General features: G+C 44.1%; 1 protein-coding gene across 3 annotated transcripts in view; it reads left to right on the top strand.

Moving 5' to 3' along the window:
• The window catches only part of SCYL2 (SCY1 like pseudokinase 2), a 1,725,360-nt gene that overhangs the window by 816,638 nt on the left and 887,640 nt on the right, over positions 1 to 21,082 (top strand). For all 3 annotated transcript variants that reach the window (XM_044087896.1, XM_044087898.1, XM_044087897.1), the window contains exon 7: positions 17,587 to 17,703. In XM_044087896.1, the coding sequence (XP_043943831.1) occupies positions 17,587 to 17,703 (117 nt within the window). The remainder of the gene's footprint in view (positions 1 to 17,586; positions 17,704 to 21,082) is intronic.

Here is a 21,082-nt window from a genome sequence, read left to right as displayed (position 1 = left end):
ATTACAACACAGAACCCACCCCTCTTCTCTCATCCACTGCTGAAGCAGTTCCTCAGAGGGCCAAAAACTTAAGGATCACCCAGGAGAGCCCCATATTCCAGCCTTGGACCTTAACTTTGTATTGAAAAAAAATTAACTCTACCTCCTTTTGAGCCAGCTGCAAATGCAGAGTTGAAATTCCTTTCTTGGAAAACAGCCTTCCTTTTAGCCATCACTTCAGCACAAAGGATGAATTACAGGCCCTCATGGAAGTGGAGCCTTTCATCATCTTTCATGCGGACAGGGTGTCCCTCAGGACCAATCCCTCCTTCATGCCCAAGGTGGTATCCAGTGTGGCCCTTAATCAGTCCATTCATTTGCCAACCTTTTTTTTCTAAGCCACAGAATAAAGGGGATCGAATACTGCACTCCTTAGATGTGCACAGACAAGTTTGATTTTATTTGGACAGGACTAAACCTCTCAGGAAATCTGAACAACTGCTGGTTGCATTTGCTGCAGAGGGGAAGGCCATTTCAAAGCAAACCATTTCTAAATGGATAGGCCATTGCATTCATTTCTGCTATAAGCACCATGGAAAACCTACCCCACAGGGGATTAGACCACTTTCAGCCATGGCTGCATTTATCTCTACAGCCTTTCTCAGAGGTGTCCCTACTAGGGACATCCCAGAAGCTGCTACCTGGAGTTCTGTACATGCCTTCACCAAGCATTACCATTTGCTAATTTTCTCTAAATCCAAAGCTGGCTTTGCCACTGCAGTCTTGCAGGGCCTTATAGCTGGTCCTAATGCTATCTAATTTCCTCCTCCCATACTTAGCTTTGGGAATCTACCCAAATGTGATGACTGCAACAGTGAAACACAAAGAGCATAGTACAGTTGTGTACACTTACCATAAATGTAGATGTTCGAGTGTATTCACTGTTGCAGTCCTAGTTACCCTCCCTCCAGCCCCCTGACTTCTGTTGACTATACCTCTATTCTTGCTTACTATATTTAAAGCTTTTTGGTGTATTTGCTTTTTTGTTGGAGGTGTAACCTTGTATATATAATTGCTTCCCATTATGGGGGCACCTGACATCTGGGGCAAGAAAAACTGATGTAATGGCATTGGCTGTATGCTTTATACCCCTGACTACCTGACATCATGGAAGATGAGACAGCAACCGATGCAGGAACCAAGACTTTGTTAATCAGGCCGACTGAGGGCTACTGCAAGCAGATAACCCAAATGTGATGACTGCAACAGTGAATACACTTGAACATCTACATTTATGGTAAGTGTACACAACTGTACTTTCCTGGTCTTCCCATATTTAGATGATTGGATCCTCACTGTCCCAGCCAGTGATCTTCTGGTCCAGCAATGGGACTTTTTGCTCCAACTTCAGAAATTGTTAACCACAATTAATCAAGTAAAGCACCAGCTGACACCCACATTACAGAAAAATTTTGTTGGATGCCACCTGAATACGAACAGTCAGATAGTCAACTTCCCACAGTCCAGGATTGTATCTCTTCAAGAAGCCCTTCAAGTTCTTCAACACCTCTCACCTTTCCCTGCAAGATTATTCTGTCACTCCTAGCACTTTGACAGTAACATTAGTTCCCCTAGCCGTATACCACATGAGAGTTTTTCAGTGGACCCTTTCTGTACAAGGGTCCCAGTTTTTCATTGCCTTCATGCCATTTGTCTGACTCCTGTTTCCAGGTCTCACATCAGATGGTGATTGACCTTCACAGCTCGTCTTGGATGGTGACCTTTTTCTCCACAACCCCCCCGCCATGGCCATAGTAATGACAGATACTTCCTTTTCGAGTTGAGGGAGGGGACATTTTGAACGGAAGAAGGTACAAATTTTGTGGTCGCACATGGAGGCCGGTTTCTACATCAATGTCCTGGAAATGAGAGCAGCTCTCCTAGCATTGCAGCCTTTCTAGAACAGTATACCCAAGAGTGTTGATCTCCATTGTGACTGACAACATGGCAATAGACTGGTACATCAACAAGCAAGGCGGAACCCCTTCATATCTATTATGCCAGGAGGTCATGGGATTGTGGCAATGGGTGATGTGTTCTCATTGCAATGCATATCTTGGGGACTTCCATTGTATTAGTGGACAAATTGAGCAGATCCATCCTTCTGCCCAAGTGGTCCCTCAGTCAGGTGGTGGCAAATCAAATCAAATCTTCAGCCATCGGGATTTACCATGCTGATGTCTTTTCACTTAATACCTAAACAACAGGTGAAACAGTGTCTCCTAATTCCTTCACAGGGACAGTCACTGAGGGATGTTGTAATCCACAGTTGCCCCCTGAGTCTCCTATATGCCTTCCTCTCCCTTTTCTCTAATAACAAAGTTTATTCAGAAAGCAAGTAGATGCAAGGCCAAGGTAGTCTTCATTGCTCCATTTTGCCACCTGCAATTTTTTCTCCTTCTCCAACCTCATCTAGTATGTCCTGCCTGGATGTTAGACTGCTGTCCAGATGATCTAACTCACCCATTTGGAGAGCTTCTCCCAGACCCAGAGATATTGAAGCTAATTGCATGGTGTCTCCAATTGTAATGGTGGCCAGAGATTCCAGGCTTTCCACTCATCTGGTTCATATTTTGTCAGCTTCACAAAAATCGAGTACCAGGAAAGTTTACCTCGGCTAATGGAAGAGATTTTCAACCTGTGCAGCCTGTAAAGGGACAGATCATTTTTCAGCTCATCTCCCTTCTGTTCCAGATTTCTTGTCAGATATTTTCCAAAAAAGCTCTAGCTTTTTAAATATCAAGGTATAATTAGCTGCTGTTTTCAGTTTCTATATTGGACACAATCAAACTGCTATTCACCAAAGATCTCAAAGACCTTTCTGAAAGGAACATTCTTACTGAAAGGAGAGCTTCTACAAGGGATCCATTTCTTCCGTGAGACATAATTGTCATGCTTCAAGCACTAACAGAACCTCCCTTTGAACCCATAACAACAGGGGGTCTACATCACCAAATTGAAAAGTAATGTAATAGAATGGCATTTCACATCGAACTGTCGTTCATCAAGGTTTTTTAGTGAGGTCATGGTACAGTGAAGATCAGAAAATTTGGCCTTTCCTCACTGTAGTACGATCTCTGAGTTGGTATATATAATTAGTGGGGGGGGTGCAGCACCCCCCCCACACACACACACATAAGAGCAACTTCAATAAATGGCATTTTCAATGTAAATGCTGTGCGATTACATGTCTTTTTGATTTGGTGATATAGACCCGCAACAGGAGATTTAAAGCATCTTTCTTGGAAGACCATCATCCTGGTGGTCATCACTTCACTGAACTGGATCTTCGATTTGCAAGCACTTTCTTGGAAATCCTCTTACTTGATCTTTCATAAGGATAGGATTTCTTTCAGAACAAATCCACCATTCATGCCAAAAATGGTATCTGAAATTAACCTTAATCAAACCATGTCCAACTCAGAATTGATAGACATGCTCCACCTAAAGAAATCCAAGTCACTGCGAGCCACGCACTCTAGTGAGCTAAACCTCGCCACAACAATAAATAGAACATGCTGGAGGCATAGATTCCTGTCACAGGGACTCCCCCATGCCTTGGAACAAAATTCCTAACTACATTAGGCAGAGCCCCCTCACTAACACTCTTCAAGAGAAGCCTTGACGAGTGGATGGGTAACAGAAAATGCACCCCTGGGATCATTTCATTGGCTCTCCTTGACAAAGGCTCAGTTAATTAATCAATGGGGTGGCGAAGGCCGACACACTCTGGTTAGGCTTATAAATGCCCTCGGGCAGATAGCCTAGTACCTACCTATGATCCTATTTATTTACCAGTGTTCTTTCCAGAATTTTATCAAAGGAGAGTGTATCTGCATTTATTAGGTGTTTACAGACCACTTACATTTTATATCCAGAGGACTAAAGATTGTAGCAGATCTGATCAGCTTTTCTTAGCTTTCTGCAGAGCCAAGTTAAGACAGAGTGTTTCTTAAGATACACTGTCAAGGAGGCTTTCAGATTGTGTATCTTTTCTGTATGAATTAAATGGGTCGTCTTTAACGAAAAAACATAAACCAAGAGCTGATTCAACAAGGCCTGTTGTTACTTCTACTGCCTTTATGCATTGAGTTCCTTTTGACAAAATCTGTGTTGCAACAACTTGGTCCATGGTGCAACAACTTCGTCCATGGTCCACACATTCATATTTCATTACAAGCTAGATGTACAGTATTCTTCCTTGATACCAATCATGGATTTTGGTAGCTAGGAAATCTGTCTCAAAGGTTGATTCTGACAAAAAAGACAACATTGGATATGAAAGTTATGTACTCACCATAGATCCTTGTTGTCTTCTTTTGGTACAGTTTAACATCCCTCCCTCCTTCCCCCTTCCATGATGCTTCCTCTTTAATTGAATGCCCCTAACCAGGAACCTTGTCATTAAACAACTTCAGTTGGTTACAACCTTTCTGGGTTTTGTTCTTGTGTAGATTATTTGATATTTCTTTTGAGAGTGGTTAGAAAAACATTTTATATAGCCCACCTAATCATGAAGGGATTCACATCTAGATCAGGGGAGGTCATCGTGCCTCTTTACTCATCCCTCATCAGGCCCATAATTGAGTACAATGCCCCTTTTGGGATGTACCTTACCAGACACCTGCAGCAACTGGAAATACCCCAAAAGTACCTCACAAAGAGGATCAAAGGGCTCAAACAGATGCCATATGCTGCCCGGTTAAAGAAACTCCAGCTGTACTCAGTGGCATACCGCCTGTTCAGAGGCGATCTGTGCCTGATGTATAAAGCCATGTCCAACCCGGAATTAATAGACATGCTGCACCTCAGAAAATCCAAATCCCATCGAGCTACGCGCTCGAGAGACTTGAACCTCAGCACTGAAATAAATAGGACATGCTGGAGGGACAGATTCATAACCCAGAGGCTTCCTTCACTCTGGAATAAAATCCCAGTCCAGGTTAGGCAGAGGTCCCTCATTGACTCTCTTCAAGAGGAATCTTGATGAGTGGATGGGAGATCGTAGGTTTACCCCAGGTATTACTTCTGTGTCACTGTTAGACAGAGGCACAGTGTACTAACCTCGAAAAAGGGCATAGCAAAATAAATTTAAAATGGGTGGCGAAAGCCAAACACATTCTAGCTAGGCTTATAAATGCCCTAGGGCAGATAGCCTAGTATGAACCTATGAGATATCAGTGCTCTAGATTCAGATAATTCAAAGGTTTAACAGATGAAAAGAAGACAGTATGGATCCATTGTTATGGTGGATGCATATCTTTCATTTTCCTTTGTACTAGCGACCAGAATGCTGACATTGGCAAAGCGAGCACTTTCTAAGTGGAAAGCCTGTTGCATTATCTTTGGCCACTAGGATGCTCACCATCTGTTAAAAATGCTGCGGTCATAATCTAGTCTTTTACAGGCATTAGGGTTTGATGCGCTTGCTTTGAGAATGTTTCCATTGCAGACATCTGTGTTACAGCCATCTGATCATAGGTTCACATATTTTTCTATCATTATTTACTGGATGGTGATTCTAGGAGTTGAGCCTTATTTAGTAGCTCAATATTTTGATTTACGGCTAGCATTCTGTGCTGTTATACAACAAGAAATTAATCCTCCTACACCTTTACAAAACAAATGACACCACAAAAATGTGAACTAAAGAATCTCCAGCAGCAAGTAAATAAGACATGCTTGAGGGACTGATTCCTTTCTCCATGTTTTCCCATTTTGTGAAGTCCTCTTCCATTACGTGTAAAACAATGTGATGCCTATAAATTAATATGGGCCTGATTTCTTTTGCTCTCTTGGCGACAGAGCATACAGTAGGAGGGTGGGCATTGGCAAGGTTATGATGAACTGTGGTCTGACTCTGCTGTGACTTTCATTTGTTTCTTGGATCAAGGAGGATACTCTGTGGTGATTGATCCTAGACCTGTTCAAAGTCAGCAGATAAGTGGGTGTGAAAACATTCAAAAGGATAACTTTGGTGAGTCTTCTGCACTTGGGAACTCTGCTGTCAGTCAGGTCTAAAAGTCATCTCTGCATATCCCAATCCATCAGGATCACAAACAGTTCTTAGGTTCAGTTTGGGGAACAGCCACTTCCTGTTTATCTGTCTCCTGCCATCATTTTTTCCATAAAGTCCGTGACCTTGGTGTTTACCCATTTGATAATACACTTACTCTTAGCTTAATAACTGCCTTATTGAGGCATCGTCACCATTCCCAGTTTACCTGTTGTTTGCTCCCAGAGTTTTCACAAAGTCTCTGTCCCTGGTGGTTGTCCATTTGATGTATGTTTACTCTTGGCTGGTACTTACCATCCTAGGCTCTACTAGTTAGCCTGGAGATAGAAGAGAAAAAAGTGATCAAACCAGGGCACAGAGAAAGGGGAGCACAAACCCCTCCTCAAGTAAGTTCGATGCTGAACCTCTGCGTCCTCATCCTGGCCTAGTCATAGTACATTAGTACATGCAGACCAATGAGATATTAAGAGCTTTAGGCCATATATTGGGGTCCAACCTGATGACATCCTTGACATGTTTGGTTATGGTGAAGATCCCTGGATGTCTAAGGATTGTCTGATTGTTCTAGTGCCACATACACTCTCAATGGATTCCACTTCCACTTATCCCAGCTATGGAAAATAGAATTCCTTTGCTGCACTTCTAAGTGGACACCAGCCAGAATTGTCCTGTGTCGCATCCCAATCCCACGCTAGATCCTGATGGCAAATGTTTTAGGCCTGGTCTTGGGGGTGGGGGATGGGGAGTCACCTGATTATGTCAAAGTGGCTCCTGGTGAAGAAGCACGAAGAGCAGACATATAAACATGAAGAAGAAGATGGCCATCAAAGCCTTCTAGAGCAAATTGATACTGGACAACTTGAGGGTGGTAAAAGCAGTACCACATTGTAAAATTTTACCAAACATGGAAGAGCTTCCTCATATCAGCTCTGCAGGCTGAGAAAATTAGTTTGGAAGATGGTGACTTAGCTAGGCTTACAGTTGCAGGCTGCATACATCCCATTAGACCAGAATGTACTGGTGGAGCTTTCAACAGGTCCTCAGTCAGTATGTATATGCAATGGTTGTACGCAGTGGTCTTCAGAGATATTTCAGAAAAACTAGAAAGCCCCTTAGCAGAACTTGTTCACATCAGGGGAGAACCATCAGTTCCTAGCCTTGTCTTCCCCAGTCCAAGGGCCTGGGCCACTGATGCATATTGTGCATCACAGAAGGGGGTTTTGCTTTGTGCCTTCCCCTCCTCTACATCTCATCCTGAGGATACTGTAGAAGGCAGGGGAGGCTGGAGCCTAGCTTCTTCTGGTCATTTATTTCTGGCTAAAACAAACTTGTTCCTCCAGTCTAATCCATATGGCCCCTGCTGAACACAGCATGTTGCCCCATCATTAACATTGCTGTGTGCATCCAGATCTAAAGATCGTAGACCTGTCAGCCTGGAATCTCTGATTAACTCTTTTTAAGCCTAGGTTCTCCAATGAAATCGTACTTGTTTCACAAGAGGCCAGAAGGTGGAGTACAAGAAATTCATATTTGGCCTAATGGAAATGTTTTTCAGTGTGGCACAGTGCTAAAGTTCTTAGAGAAGTCCTGAGCCCAATGCTGCTTATCTTGGCGTACATGAGTTACTAACCAAGGTCTTTTCCTGTACTTCCACCAAAGTTCACATTTTATTTAATTAAGAATTTTTGTCAAAGGAACCCCTCTGTTTAGTTTGTTTTAAAGGCATCCTCCACATAAATATACGAATGATCCCTCCCCTTCCTGGAGGCCTAACTCTGTGATTCAGTTCCTCTTCTTTACATTGTTCTACTGCACCACTCAAATTTCTTTCTTGAAAAATCTTGTCCAAGTGGCAGTTGTATCATCCAGAAGTGTTTCTGAAGTTCAGGCTGTCATGTGTGAGGACCTTTACATAAAGTCCAACGTAGAAAAGATAAGTCTTAAAATGTGTACCCTTTCTTCATTTCTACTGTGGTGCTATCAGTATCCCTCAACCAAGCTGTCCAGTTGTGAGCCTTCTTCCCTAACCCACAAAACAAAGGGACAGAACACTACTTATACTAGAAACTCACTCTGATATCAGAACAAGCAAATGGCTCTTTGTTTATCTCCCAGCCTGGGACAAAAGGTTACTGATATCTAAATGCAGCCTGTCTAAAAGGTTGGCTAACTACATTGATTTTTGTTAAGAATCTGCTACCTGCTGGCTGGAATTTTTTATGTGGCTGCATTCTTCATGAGCAGCAATACTATCACAACCTCTTTAAAAATGTGTCGGCCCAAGGCATGTTTGAGACCGTTCTCAATCTTTGCTTTCTTCAGATGTTGCAGCTTAGATATCCAATCTGGGAATACAATGGATTCACTGCTGCCATACTGCAGGGCTTACTGTTTCTCCCTTTCATTTGCATTCCTCCTTAGTTGTAGTGCCCTTACTGGTTTAAGGAATGTATATGCAGCAAGGATTCCTGTAATGAACAAGGTATGGTTGCATGTACAACTTATTCATATTCTTATTTATAACAGTAAATTTGAAGTATTAGTTCACTGTTTCAGTACAGGTTCACATTTTGTGGTCCTCGGGTATATCAAGATATATATGGTATCAGCGAGACGTCTGCTGGACAGGAAAACCAGGATAGGGATGACTTATTTGTTGAATAACTGTAAACTGGACTGAGAACTGTTCCCTTGTGAGGACACATCACTGTTGCCCAGACGTATTCTCATCAGTATCCTTAGGTTCTTGACAAACCAAGGATTAAGGGGACTGTTGGTGACCCATTCTTGGGTTGGGGCATATTTGAGTGTCTTAGCCAGCAGAAAGAGCTGAAGGTGTGGGACAAGCACCTCCTCCTTTATGCCCCATGCAAGCATCAGGAGTTGATGGTTGGAATGGAGATACCTTGATGGGGAAACCCAAAGAAAGCTCTGGAGGTCAGTCCAGAAGTCTTGTTATCTTGCTTTCAGCAAATCTGTAGCGTAAGGAAAACAACAGTAGTGGCCATCTCCTAGTTAAATATGTATTCTTATGGTAATTTGCATACACCTAATTTTCCTCTGTACGTCTATACAGACTGTGTATATCTGGAGTGACCATTGTGACTCTGTACTGAACTGTGTCCTATAGAGTAATGACAGTTTATCTGACTACTGAAAATAGTGAGACTTAAGAATTCTTCTTGGCAGATTTTGAATGTAGGATGCTTAGCATATTACTGAAGTGTTGCATTTGCCCTGGAATGACTTAATGATGATTGATAGCTTACACGAGGTCTGACTTGAATGCGGATTGTGTGGCATGAAGTCTATTATAGATACTTTTTTTTCATCCTTTAATACATTTTCCATGAATTTTCTGTTAGGTTTAACCAAGATCAGTGTATTTTGGGACAATATCGTCAGTTACACACCCTGTTATACTACTATAAATAGTGTGTTGTGTGTGTGTGTGTGTGTGTGTGTGTGTGTGTGTGTGTGTGTGTGCATAAATGATTACATTCTACATGAGTGAACACTCATGAGCAAATACTTTTTAGTAATGTAAAAAAAGCAAGCACTCATTTGAACAAATGTTTATGGAGATTTTGCTGGCAGCTTTTTGTATGAGATTACATTACAGTCGGGTAAGGGAATTTGCCCTTGCCCCGCTGTTGTGTGATCTCTGAGTTGCTATGAAAACATTAGTTTTTGTTTGCCAGTTTTTAATAATTTTATATTCACTCTAAAATGATGGCTGTTTTTTTGTTTGCTCTTTTGAATGGTCAGTATTTAATGAGACAATCATTTGTATGTATATACATATATATATATATATATATATATATCTGTGTGTGTGTGTGTTTGCGCGCGCACGAACATTTATAAAGGACTTCTTCTCCTACTTTCTTATTGGGCTGTTGACCTTAGCAAAACACTAACATCCTAATGAGTAGACCTAAGCCTTAAACCTACAACTTCTAAACTCTATGCAAAGAGCGCAAAGAGACAGAACTGCTGAACTGACTAACAATCCACAGTGCATTTTGTTTAGCCAGATGTTCTTCGTGTTTCACTGTTGCAGTCATCACCTGTGGGTTATCCCTGCTGTGGTAGCCCTTGGCTGGCCCGAATACCAGAGTCAGTGTTTTTCTGCATTGGCTGCTGTCGCTTCCTGACTGACGTCAAGTTGTCAGTGCTGTAAAACAAGGCAGCCAACACCATTACATCAGTCTTTCTTGTTGTGGAGCCCGTAGCAGTAGCAGTTCTCAAGTGTGCCGGTCAGTCGCTACCAGAGTTTGAATTACAGCTGAAAATGTCTAAAGCTAAGTACCCCTTTGGGAATCCTTTTTTCTTGCACTAACCGATGTCCGAAAAAGTTAACAATTGTTTTGTCTGTGGAAAGCAGATCCCACACTGAGACTTCCATTCGTACTGCGTCACTTATTTAGGCCCAGACCACGATGTCCCCCATTGCCGGTTCTGTGCCCTGTTTAACACGGGAACCATTTGTCGTAGAGGTCATATTGTAGCCAGGTATTTTTGGCTTCTGTCATCACATTATGAGATGGTGTCCATCAGCCAACAATCCGTAGACATTCTGAAAAAAAATGTAAAGATATAGACAGTCCACACAAGGCTAAGCCTTCTGACGACTCAATGCTAAGCAGGTCATCAGTTCTACGGAATTCAGTGAGGCACGTTCGCAGCCCCTGATGCCCAATAAGATACCTTCGCAGGCCTCTACTGAGAGCTTTTTGGAGTCTGGTATTCCACAGAAATCTTCTCAGTCTTCTGAGCCTTTGGTTGTCTCTGCCTCGGTTGGGTCCGGAGCAGAAACGCAGACACTGGCTTCCAAGGAGGCTCTTCACACTACCGAATCTAGGCAAAAACCGACGTCTTCTCATCTGACTACCATTTCTCTCAGACTAATGGATACTCTTAGCCCTAGAGCCAAGGCCACTTTTAGGAAATCTACCTTTGGCCACCATCTTACACTTCTCCACCACCCGAAGCCCAAATGCTTAAAATGGTAGAGGATCTTATCTCTCTTATCAGGGGTATTCAGGCCACAACTTCTAAAAGGACAAGAGACCCTTCTCCTGAAATACTGACAGAAGAGGATTCTAAGGAATCTGATTATTCAGATTTTGAACAGGAACAACAACCTCTGACTGCTTATGAGGATTCAGATGCAGAGGAATCCATTCTTTCTGCCTCCCCACCAGAAGATCTTTCCTTTGGGGAAACCCTTCATACCCACAATGAACATTTCCACTGGGAATCCCAGGACTTCCTTCAGTCTAAGAAAAGATTAAGAGAGTTTCTAGACCTGCCCCAGCACAGACCCTTGACCATCCCTCTGTCTTAGAGGTGGTAGATGATGTCTTCCATGAATCCAGCTTGGCTTCTGACGCTCTCCCACCTGCTCCCAGTAAACCTGACAGGTATTACAGAGTACCAGATTCTTACAAATACCTGTACAGAAATCCTGTTGCAGACCCAGATGTCATTACACAGGGTCCAAAAGGAGCTAAGGCTAGTTCGGGAAAGAATCCTATTCCTTCTGACAAGGATTGCAGAGCTCTGGACAGATGGGGTAAAAAAGTATACACCTCTGCAACCTTAGCTATCAGAGCACTCAACTGTCAGTTCCACATGTTAAAATATCAACAACACACTTTGGAACTATTAAAGCAAAAGATTTCAACCTTATCTGACTCTGCCAATTCAAAATAGTTAGCAGATTTACTGCACTCTACTTGTCAAGTGGCCAAACACTCATTACACTGTGGATATGACACCCTAGAAGCTTCAAGCAGGGCAGCAGTGGCAGGATCGGTCATTAGGAGACATGCATGGTTGAAGGACCAACCTCTTCCTGATCATATCAAGTCTAAATTAATTGATGCACCCTTGGATAAGGATCACTTGTTTGGAGTAAAAGCAGAAGAGGTGCTTAAAAAGATGGAAGATAAAGCAAAATCTATGCAAACAGTAAGAGTACTTTCAGGTACAACCTCCTAGGTTCAGCAGGAATTTTCCCTCAGAACACTGGTTCTTTCCCCCACCTAGCAGACAGGGGCAAGCCAACCAGACTCCTATCCCAGGAACAGCAGATAACCAAAGAGTGGACCACTTCCGCTCCAAAGGCAGGGAGTTTTAAACCATCCTTTTATGGCAGAAACTCTCAGTGACTCCCTTTCTTCCTTCTGCCCTTTTTTCACTCACCAGAAACTAGGAGCAAGGCTCTCCCTCTGCAAAGAAAATTGGCTTTCTGTAACAAAGGACCAGTGGGTCTTAAAGATAATTTTTTAGGGATACAAATTCTCTTTCAATGAACTCCCAGTTTCAAAAGGGTACCCAAACTTGAATCCAAGTCAGTGGGCAGAGGCATTGTACAGGTCCAAACTCTCATATCCCAAGGGGCAGTAGAACCTGTCCCCTCAGATCAAACAGGCAAAGGCTTTTATTCCAGACTATTCCTTGTTCCCAGAAAAGAGGGCACTTAGCCACCCCATCGTTGATCTATCCATTCTGAACACCTTCATGGTGGTCCCCAAACTCAAAATGCTAACTTTACAGCAGCTGCTGCCAATGCTGACAAAGAATGCCTGGTTAGTTACCCTAGGCCTAAAAGATGCCTACCTCCACATCCCCATAAGGGAATCCTGTGGGAAATTCCTGAGCTTCAGAGCAGGCTCACAACATTTTCAGTTCTCTGTGCTACCATTTGGCTTATCTACTGCTCACAGGGTATTCACCAAATGCTTAGCCCTGGCCATAGCCTTTTGCAGACAGAAAAATATACAGGTTTACCTTATCTGGACGACTGCCTCATTCAGACAGAGTGCAAAGAAAGGTTACTCAAGGGCCTCCTCTTTGTCAAAACCATTCTAACCTCCTTAGGGTACACCGTCAACGAGAAAAAATCAAAGCAAACACCCTCCAGGATGATCATTTTCTTGGGAGCACTGCTGGACACAGCATCCCAAATGGCCTACCTGTCCCCAGAAAAGCAGAGCTTCATGCCTCTCTACTGTCTTCCAGAGGTTACCTCACTGCAAGGAAGTTCCTGCAAGCCTTGGGGTACATGGTATCTTGCATCCTTTTAATTCCTGTGACCAGGCTTCGCATGAGAAAAGTAGTATCTAAAGAACCTTTGGTGTCAGCACTCTCAACATCTAGAGAGATCTCTCCCTCTGCTCCCCTGTATTAGGCCGAGTTTCTCTGGTGAGCAGGAGCCTGGGAATAGAACAAGGGTCTTTCCTTCACCCTCCACCCAACCGAGCAGACCATTACCACCGACACCTCAGACATTGCTTGTGGCGCTCACCTAGAAGGCAGGTGCACCCAAGGTCTTTGGGATGCTCAGCACCTTCCCTTACACATCAACCAGAAGGGAAATGATGGCAGTACAAAAGACTCTGACATCCTTCAAGCCCCATCTCAAACCAGGGGTTCTCCTTATCAAAATAGACATCACCACAGTAATGTGGTACATCAACAGACAGGGAGAGACCCAATCTTGCACTCCGTGTAGGCTAGTCATGAACCTCTGGCTGACAGCCTCTTCTATGGGATTACACCTAATAGACCAGTACCTACCAGGGATCAACACCACCCTGGCAGACCACTTAAGCAGAAACTTACTGGACCCCCATGAATTGCAGCTCCACAGAAAAATCTTTTTAAAATCGCTCAGGAGTGGGGGACTCCGGAGCTGGATCTCTTTGCTTCGCATCTCAAACCATCAGTTGAAAAAAATTCTGTACCAGAGAGTATCACCACCTAACGTGGAAGGTGGATGCCTTGACCTTTCCCTGGAACTCCCTCTGTGTATGCATTCCCTCCTCTGCCTCTTTTTCCCAAGGTACTGCTCAAAATATGGGAGGAGAGACCAAAGGCCATCCTCATTGTTCCAGATTGGCCCATACAACACTGGCACCCCTTACTGCGCAGCCTGACATTACAGCCTCCCAGGCAGCTTCCCCCTGATCAAAGACCTCTTGACTCTGGTTGGGGGGGGGGGGGGATGCTGCACCCAGACTTGCAGATTCTCAATACGTTCAGTATGGCTAATACTCTAAAGGCAAACAAGGGACCCCTGTTAAGCAAACAATCCAAGACTTTATCACAGAGGCCAGAAGGCCCAGCACCAGAAAATCTTACGCAGGATAATGGAAAATATTCTGCTCCTGAGCCAGTCCAGAGGGGGCAATACCTCACAACCTTCCATCCCTCTTATCTTGGACTACCTAGCGGAGCTACTGAACAGTGGTCTCTCCGTATTTTCTAGTAAAATCCACGCCTCAGCAATTTCAGCTCATTTTGACACAGATCAGCCCTTATTCTCTCCCATCCTTTGATCAAACAATTCCTCAGGGGGGCTTCTCAGACCTCCCAGAAGGCCACCCACGCCAACCTGGGACCTGAGTTATGTTTTGGAAAAATTAATCTTACCACTCTTCAAAACTGCTGCTTCAGCAGAACTAAGATACCTTTCCTGGAAGACTGCTCTTCTACTAGCTATCACCTCAGCCAGAAGGGTTTCAGAACTTCAGGCATTGATGGCCATTGAGCTCTTCATCATTTATCCATGCAGACAGGGTCTCCCTGAAGACTAATCTCTCCTTTATGCCCAAGGTGGTATCTGATGTGACTCTCAACCAGGCCATACATCTACCCACCTTCTTTCCTAACCCTCAAAACAAGGGGGAAATAATTCTGCACTCACTAGACATGCAGACAGCTCGGACACTATCTGGACCATACTAAACCCTTCAGGAAAACAGACCAATTAGTTGTTAGCTTTGCCCCAGGAGCAGAGGAGAAGCCCATTTCAAAGCAAACCATTTCCAAATGGATATCACACACTATCCATTTCAGATTACATGGGAAACCACCCCCTAAGTCTATTCATACCCATTCCACTAGGGCAGCCTCCACTTCCACAGCATTTCTCAGAGGAGTTCCCACCAGACACATCATGGAAGCTGCCACCTGGACTTCTGTCCATACCTTTACCAAGCATTACCACCTGCCTCTGTTTTTTAAGGCTAGGGCAGGGTTTGCCTCTGCAGGGCATGCTGACCCATTCTTAGGTGACTTACTAATCCTACCACCCCTCTTATTAGCTTTGGGAATCCTCCCGCAGCTGATGACTGCAATAGTGAAACACGAAGAACATTAGAACAGTTGTGTACACTTACTATAAATGTAGATGTTGGAGTGTATTCACTGTTGCAGCCCTGGTTTCCCTCCCTCCTTGCCCCTTGTATCTTCTTTCTTTAGGGAGTCATAAGCTTCTAACGGTGGCCTTTAACAACCAGGACCACTTTACCATATTTACTTGGGCTTCTGACTGGTTAGGGCAAGAAAAACTGATGTAATGACATCAGCTGCCTTGGTTTATAACACTGATGACCTGACGTCAGTCAGCAAAAGACAACAGCCGACACAGAAAAACATTGACTCTGGTATTCGGGCCAGCTGAGGGATAACCCACAGGTGATGACGGCAACAGTGAATACACTCAAACATCTACATTTATAGTAAGTGTACACAACTGTACTTTTCCAGTTTTGATTGACTGTTGGATCATTGGGAGCATGTCAGTCCATCAAAGGCGATTTCAGCAAATGCAAAGAAACCAAAGCTAGTTCACCAAAACCACCTTTGACAAATGTGGAGTTGCCTTTTTCTCCACCATTATGCAACCTCTGAGTTGTATATAATTCGGGAGGGGGGGGGCTTGTCCCCCTGCAGAAAATAAATGTTTCAGTGTTTGCTGAAGGCCTTTTTTTTTTATTTATTTACATTCATTGAAACCATCTTTGGATTGGCATGTATCTGGATCATCATCATCAAGCCTGGTGCATTGAGAAAACATGGCTACTGAGAGCAATAAGAACAAGGAGACCAGGACTTGTCTCCTTCAGAATCATGTTAAACCTATGCGTGAGGTTCACTGATAAAGGTTTTACTGAGTTGGTACTGACTGTGCGAGACTTGGAAGACTCAAAACCAATGAGTTAATTTCTTATAAACTTGTATACTAACAGTCATTTATAGTCTATTTAAATATCTTACTTTGTGGTAGGATGGACTTTGTATCTTGATTTATAGCATGGTACAGATTATGGTAATAGTTTTTATGGTATTTTATAGATAATATCTAAATGTGTTTAAGTTTTGGTCTCAGTGCAGCCGACTATTGTCTGCTGCTTGTGTCTGTCCTTAATCCTGGATGTCAGGAGTTGCTCCTCACTCTGTGGACCAAATCTGATCTTCTTTCACTGTCTGAGAGGAGACTTCTATCCCAGTATAGAATCATACTTACTACAAGGGATTGATTTTGTTGTTATGCTCTGCCCATTCCTCATGTCTACTCCCGGCATAGAGTGATTCTGTCAGTTTGTGCCCCATTATTTGCAACTTAAGTTGCATACTCCCCAGTATCACCTCTGGAGCTGTCATCCTGCAGTTGAGACTTCCACTCCTTCCCCTATTTGATGGTTAAACCCAGCATCTGAGGAGTTGGCTGAGGAAATTATTGTGAAAGAAGATTAAATGTACAACTCTTAAATGATGGAAAATACTGAAGCAATTAAATTTTCTTTTTCTGTTCAGTGCAGTATTAGGATACTTTCATTTGTTTTGATAATGACATCTTGGTAGGATGCAGTTCGCCAGAATTCTGTCTTTTACCCATATGTTCCCATAGAAACCAGTACTGCATGTCAGTTAACATATTGTCTAAGACATATGATCCATATGGGATCAGTTTTGATTTCCTGATGACAAGCTTCTTGCAACCACAGTTCCTGAATTCATTATCCCACTGCCCTGTTTGACTTTTGCAGAAAATTATCAAAAATAAAAACTTTTGTCCCAGTTCCCTTTCACTTTCTGATGTAAGGGTTCTGTTTCCATGCTCTAAATCTCTCAAGTATACTCCCTCTGAGGTTGCCTCTACTCAGGGAAGAGTAAATACAATTATCTTCTCTGTCTCGGTGCCATGTCAGAGTCGTATATTTAGAGATCAAGGGTGTGGGGAATAGAGCACCCAAACTGGGGGATGCAGGAAAACATGCATCTCCAAAGGGTGTTTCTAGGATCACACCATTTTATAAATTTCCCAGTAGTATAAACAGCAGTAGGATGCTGAACTGGGAGAAACTTGTAAGAAGGTAGACAGTAATAATTCATTGTAGTGAGCTGAATCATGTTACTGTTTAGTGAGATTATGGGGTAGAAACAGAATCGACAAGTTGCCCAGATTTCTAATTTTATGTTTTCTGAGGAAGTTGTAGTTCACAGATAAAGTGTGAGTTCAAATTTGGTTACAGAGCTTGTGCAGTAGCAGCCAGGTTAATTTGGCAGATGTAGGTAACATAGTTTAGGAGTGCATTGAGCTAGGACAATTCACAAAGAATCTGGAGAAATAAGATGACTGTTAAAATACACTGTTGTGATCTGTTGTGTAAATGCATTTTGAAAAGAATATTGTCTTATGTCATTGTATTTATTTTCACAATTTTTGTTGATAGCTCAGTCGTTTAGGTCTCAAAGAACTTCAAAAGATCCCTGAAGAAGTTCGTGAGCATGTGAAGATGTTGTTAAATGTAACTCCAACTGTTCGGCCAGATGCAGATCAAATGACTAAAGTAAGTTTATATAATATAATCTCAGCCTGTTATTGAGGTTCACTGACTAGGGCTTTACTGAATTGGTCTTGACTGTGCGAGATTTGAAGATTCAAAACCAATGTAATAATTTGTTATAAACTTGTATGCCAAAATAGTAATTTATAGTACATTTAGTATGATAGACTTGGTATCTTGATTTGTAGCATGGCAGGGACCATGTTAGTTTAAGTGAGTACAACTTAAATTATTAGGTAATTTATGCATAACATAACATGTGAGAGTGTTCAATCTCGCCGTTTGTTCTTACACCTGGGTTCGGAGCCGATCCTCGGCTCCGTGTCGGCCGCTTGGCAAAGCTCTGCATCGAGAAGAAGCTCGAGACCAACCTAACTCCCACAATCCCCCTCTGCCTTTACCTCAGATCTAGTTTGCCGCTGCAACGTTCGCATCATTTTGATGAGCTCGGGCCACCTCAAAGCTAAGACTGATTATTTCTTATATTTCTTTTATTATTTTGTTGTATACAAACTTTTCTAAAGATTGACTGTGTGTGTGTGTGTGAGTAGTGTATCGAGGGTTTCTCGGTTCCATATATAATTTTTATATACTTCTTGAGTTATTCCCTCGGGGCCTACCCCACCCTTAACTTTCTGGAGTTGACTATTGGATGTGACTTTATTAACAGGATTTGACAAATATTACTGGCTTTGACTTTCTTTACTGGATTAGACATTTACTACTGGCTTTTCACTGTTTTTTGGATTGGAATTTGTTAACATGTCAGAAAAAGCTAAATCAGGCTTCAAACGGTGCCAATGTGGACAGAAGATGTCTGTCACAGACCATCATAGTTCCTGCGTCTACTGTCTTGGCCCTCTCCATCTGCAAGAAGACTACTCTATCTGTCATTCTTTCAGTGGAAGGGTCATGACAGATAGGCGCAGGAAACGTATGGATAGGGGCCTTTTGAAGCCTGCATTCCAAGAGGCTCTGGATGCATCAGACCAGGCATCTAAATCCTCGAAGGAATCGAAGACGTCGGAGCCCAAGTCATCGGCTCAGAGCTCTTCATTCAAAGTTCGATCACCGGTTCCACAGACTTCGGGGCCGAGTGTTGAACTGTTGTCAGTTACCGAGCCTCGAGTCTTGGAACCGGTGACGGAGCTTACTCCTCCTGCACTTTTGAGGTCGGCTCCGTCTTCGATTCCTTCGACGCGTTCTTCCAGGCCCCTCTCCGACACCGATGTAGACCGCGTGGTGCAGAAATTGATGGAGAATAGAGCCTTGTCCAAACTCATCTCTGTCTCCTCCCAGTTGGTGTTGAGACTCGAAGGCCTTCCCTTATCTCCACCTGTTCCTCCTCCGAGGCCTATCCAGTCTTCGGAGCCGGGAGAGGCTGACCTGGTGATTGTGGAGCCCTCGGTGCCGGAAACGTCCTTTTCTCGGTCGGTACCGTTCACCTCGACTCAGTCGGATCCAGTACCGGAGTCTCGGAGCCGAAGATCCATCCTTGGGTCCGGGACTGAGAGTCGGACCGATGTTTCGGTTCCGACACTCCCTCTCGGGGCCTCGGCTCGGATCGACTCGGCTCCGTCCTCGGGGTCGATGCCTGTCTCGGGAATTCCTCCGACTTCTTCGGAACCGGGGGATACCTCGACTCGGGACCCGGGGGCCTTCGAACTCATGAGGAAGGTGTTGTCTGTTCAGACAACCACTTCAGCAGAAACAGCTTCTCCTTCCCATAAAGGGCCGTTATCCTCCTCTGCACCCACGGCTACATCTAAGCGTCGAGCACCAGTGTCTCAGCCACCCCTAGAGGGTGCCCCCTCTTCCTCGGAGGCTTCTTCGGATGCCCCCCCCGAGGAAGTTCCGAGGAAAAGATTGTGTAAGAGGAGACACTTAGATTCTCCACAAGAATCATTGACATCGGACACTGACTTAGATGAGTCAGAAGGGTCCCCAAAGTCACCCTCAGAGGATGTCTCCTTTTCTGACATCCTGGAGATCCTAAAGCAGAGAGGTGATTGGCAATCCCTCCCCCCTTCTGAGGATGAGTCAGTCTTGCTGAAGGCATTCGATGCTCGCCCTTCCTCCTCCTGGGTCACTCCGCCCTTCGATGAGTTGATGGAACTGATTGCTCGAAGGGCGTGGGAGACAACTGACACGGTGGAGCCAGTCCCTAGAAAGCCTAACAAATATATTACTGCCCCCCAAGATAAGGCTTATCTGACAAAGGGAGTGCCAGTGGACGCTATGGTGGTGGCAGCGGCCACGAAAAAGGAGATGTCTGAATCTTCCTCATCTGTCCATCCGCCTAACAGAGATTCTAGGACTATGGACAGATATGGGAAGCGCATTTTTAGTTCAGCGGCTTTTTCTATTCGATCCCTGAACTATTTGACCCATTTCACACGGCTACAGAGGGATCTAATCAAAGAGTTGGGAGATACCCTCCAGGGTACTACAGATGCTGCTGTCTCAGAGAAGGTTACAGCACATCTCAATACCCTAACATCTATTGTAAACTCGTCCATGAGGCTGATTTCATACGCAGCCGAAGGATCGAGTAGGGCAGCAGCTTCAGCGATTGCTCTTCGTAGACGATCCTGGATGCGCTTATGTTCATTTGCGGAAGCCTTCAAGTCTTCCTTTACTAACGCCCCATTTGATGGTGCCACTCTCTTTGGCCCCAAAGTAAAGGAGACCCTTACCCGGTGTGAGCAAGAGGGAAAGACTCTGTCTGCTGTCGGAGTCCGTTTTTCCACCCCATCCAGACCGTACCCCAAAGGGCAACGTGGTGGAAAAATGTGGTTTCGAAAACCCCAGGGTTCTTTCCCAGGCACAGGGTGATACCCTCCAGAGGCAGAGGGGGGGCAGAGGTGGAAGACGCCGCCCTGGCGGCAGAGGGGGTCCGCAAAACCAAGGTGACAGGGATACACTCCCCGGGAAACCTTTCCAGCACTCCTGAGAGGAGGCCCGACTGTCCTGCTCTGGAGGCAGTCGGGGGTCGCTTAGCTTTATACCCTCAGGCCTGGTGAAATCTTACATCAGACAATTGGGTAAAAAGCGTTGTTACCAGAGGCTACAAAATTCCCTTCCTATTGCCCCCAATTCCACAGAAAAGACTCCCAGATGTGCTGCCCCATCTGCGAGGCCCTGCAGCTACAGAAATTTCAAAGCTGCTAGAAAAAGAGTCATCCAACCAGTCCCAGCGGACCAAAGAGGATTCGGAACTTACTCAAGGTTCTTTTTAGTTCTAAAAAAGACAGGGGACTGGAGGCCAATTCTGGACCTAAGCAAACTCAATACCTTCATCAAGAAAGAAAAGTTCCGGATGGTCACGCTTCAATCGATCCTTCCATTCTTACAGAAGGACGACTGGATGTGCTCAGTAGAT

Source organism: Protopterus annectens, chromosome 11.part0, assembly GCF_019279795.1.
Source record: "Protopterus annectens isolate FY-2018-M chromosome 11.part0, PAN1.0, whole genome shotgun sequence".
NCBI classification, from domain to species: Eukaryota; Metazoa; Chordata; order Ceratodontiformes; family Protopteridae; genus Protopterus; species Protopterus annectens.
This window is presented reverse-complemented; position numbering and strand designations above follow the sequence as displayed.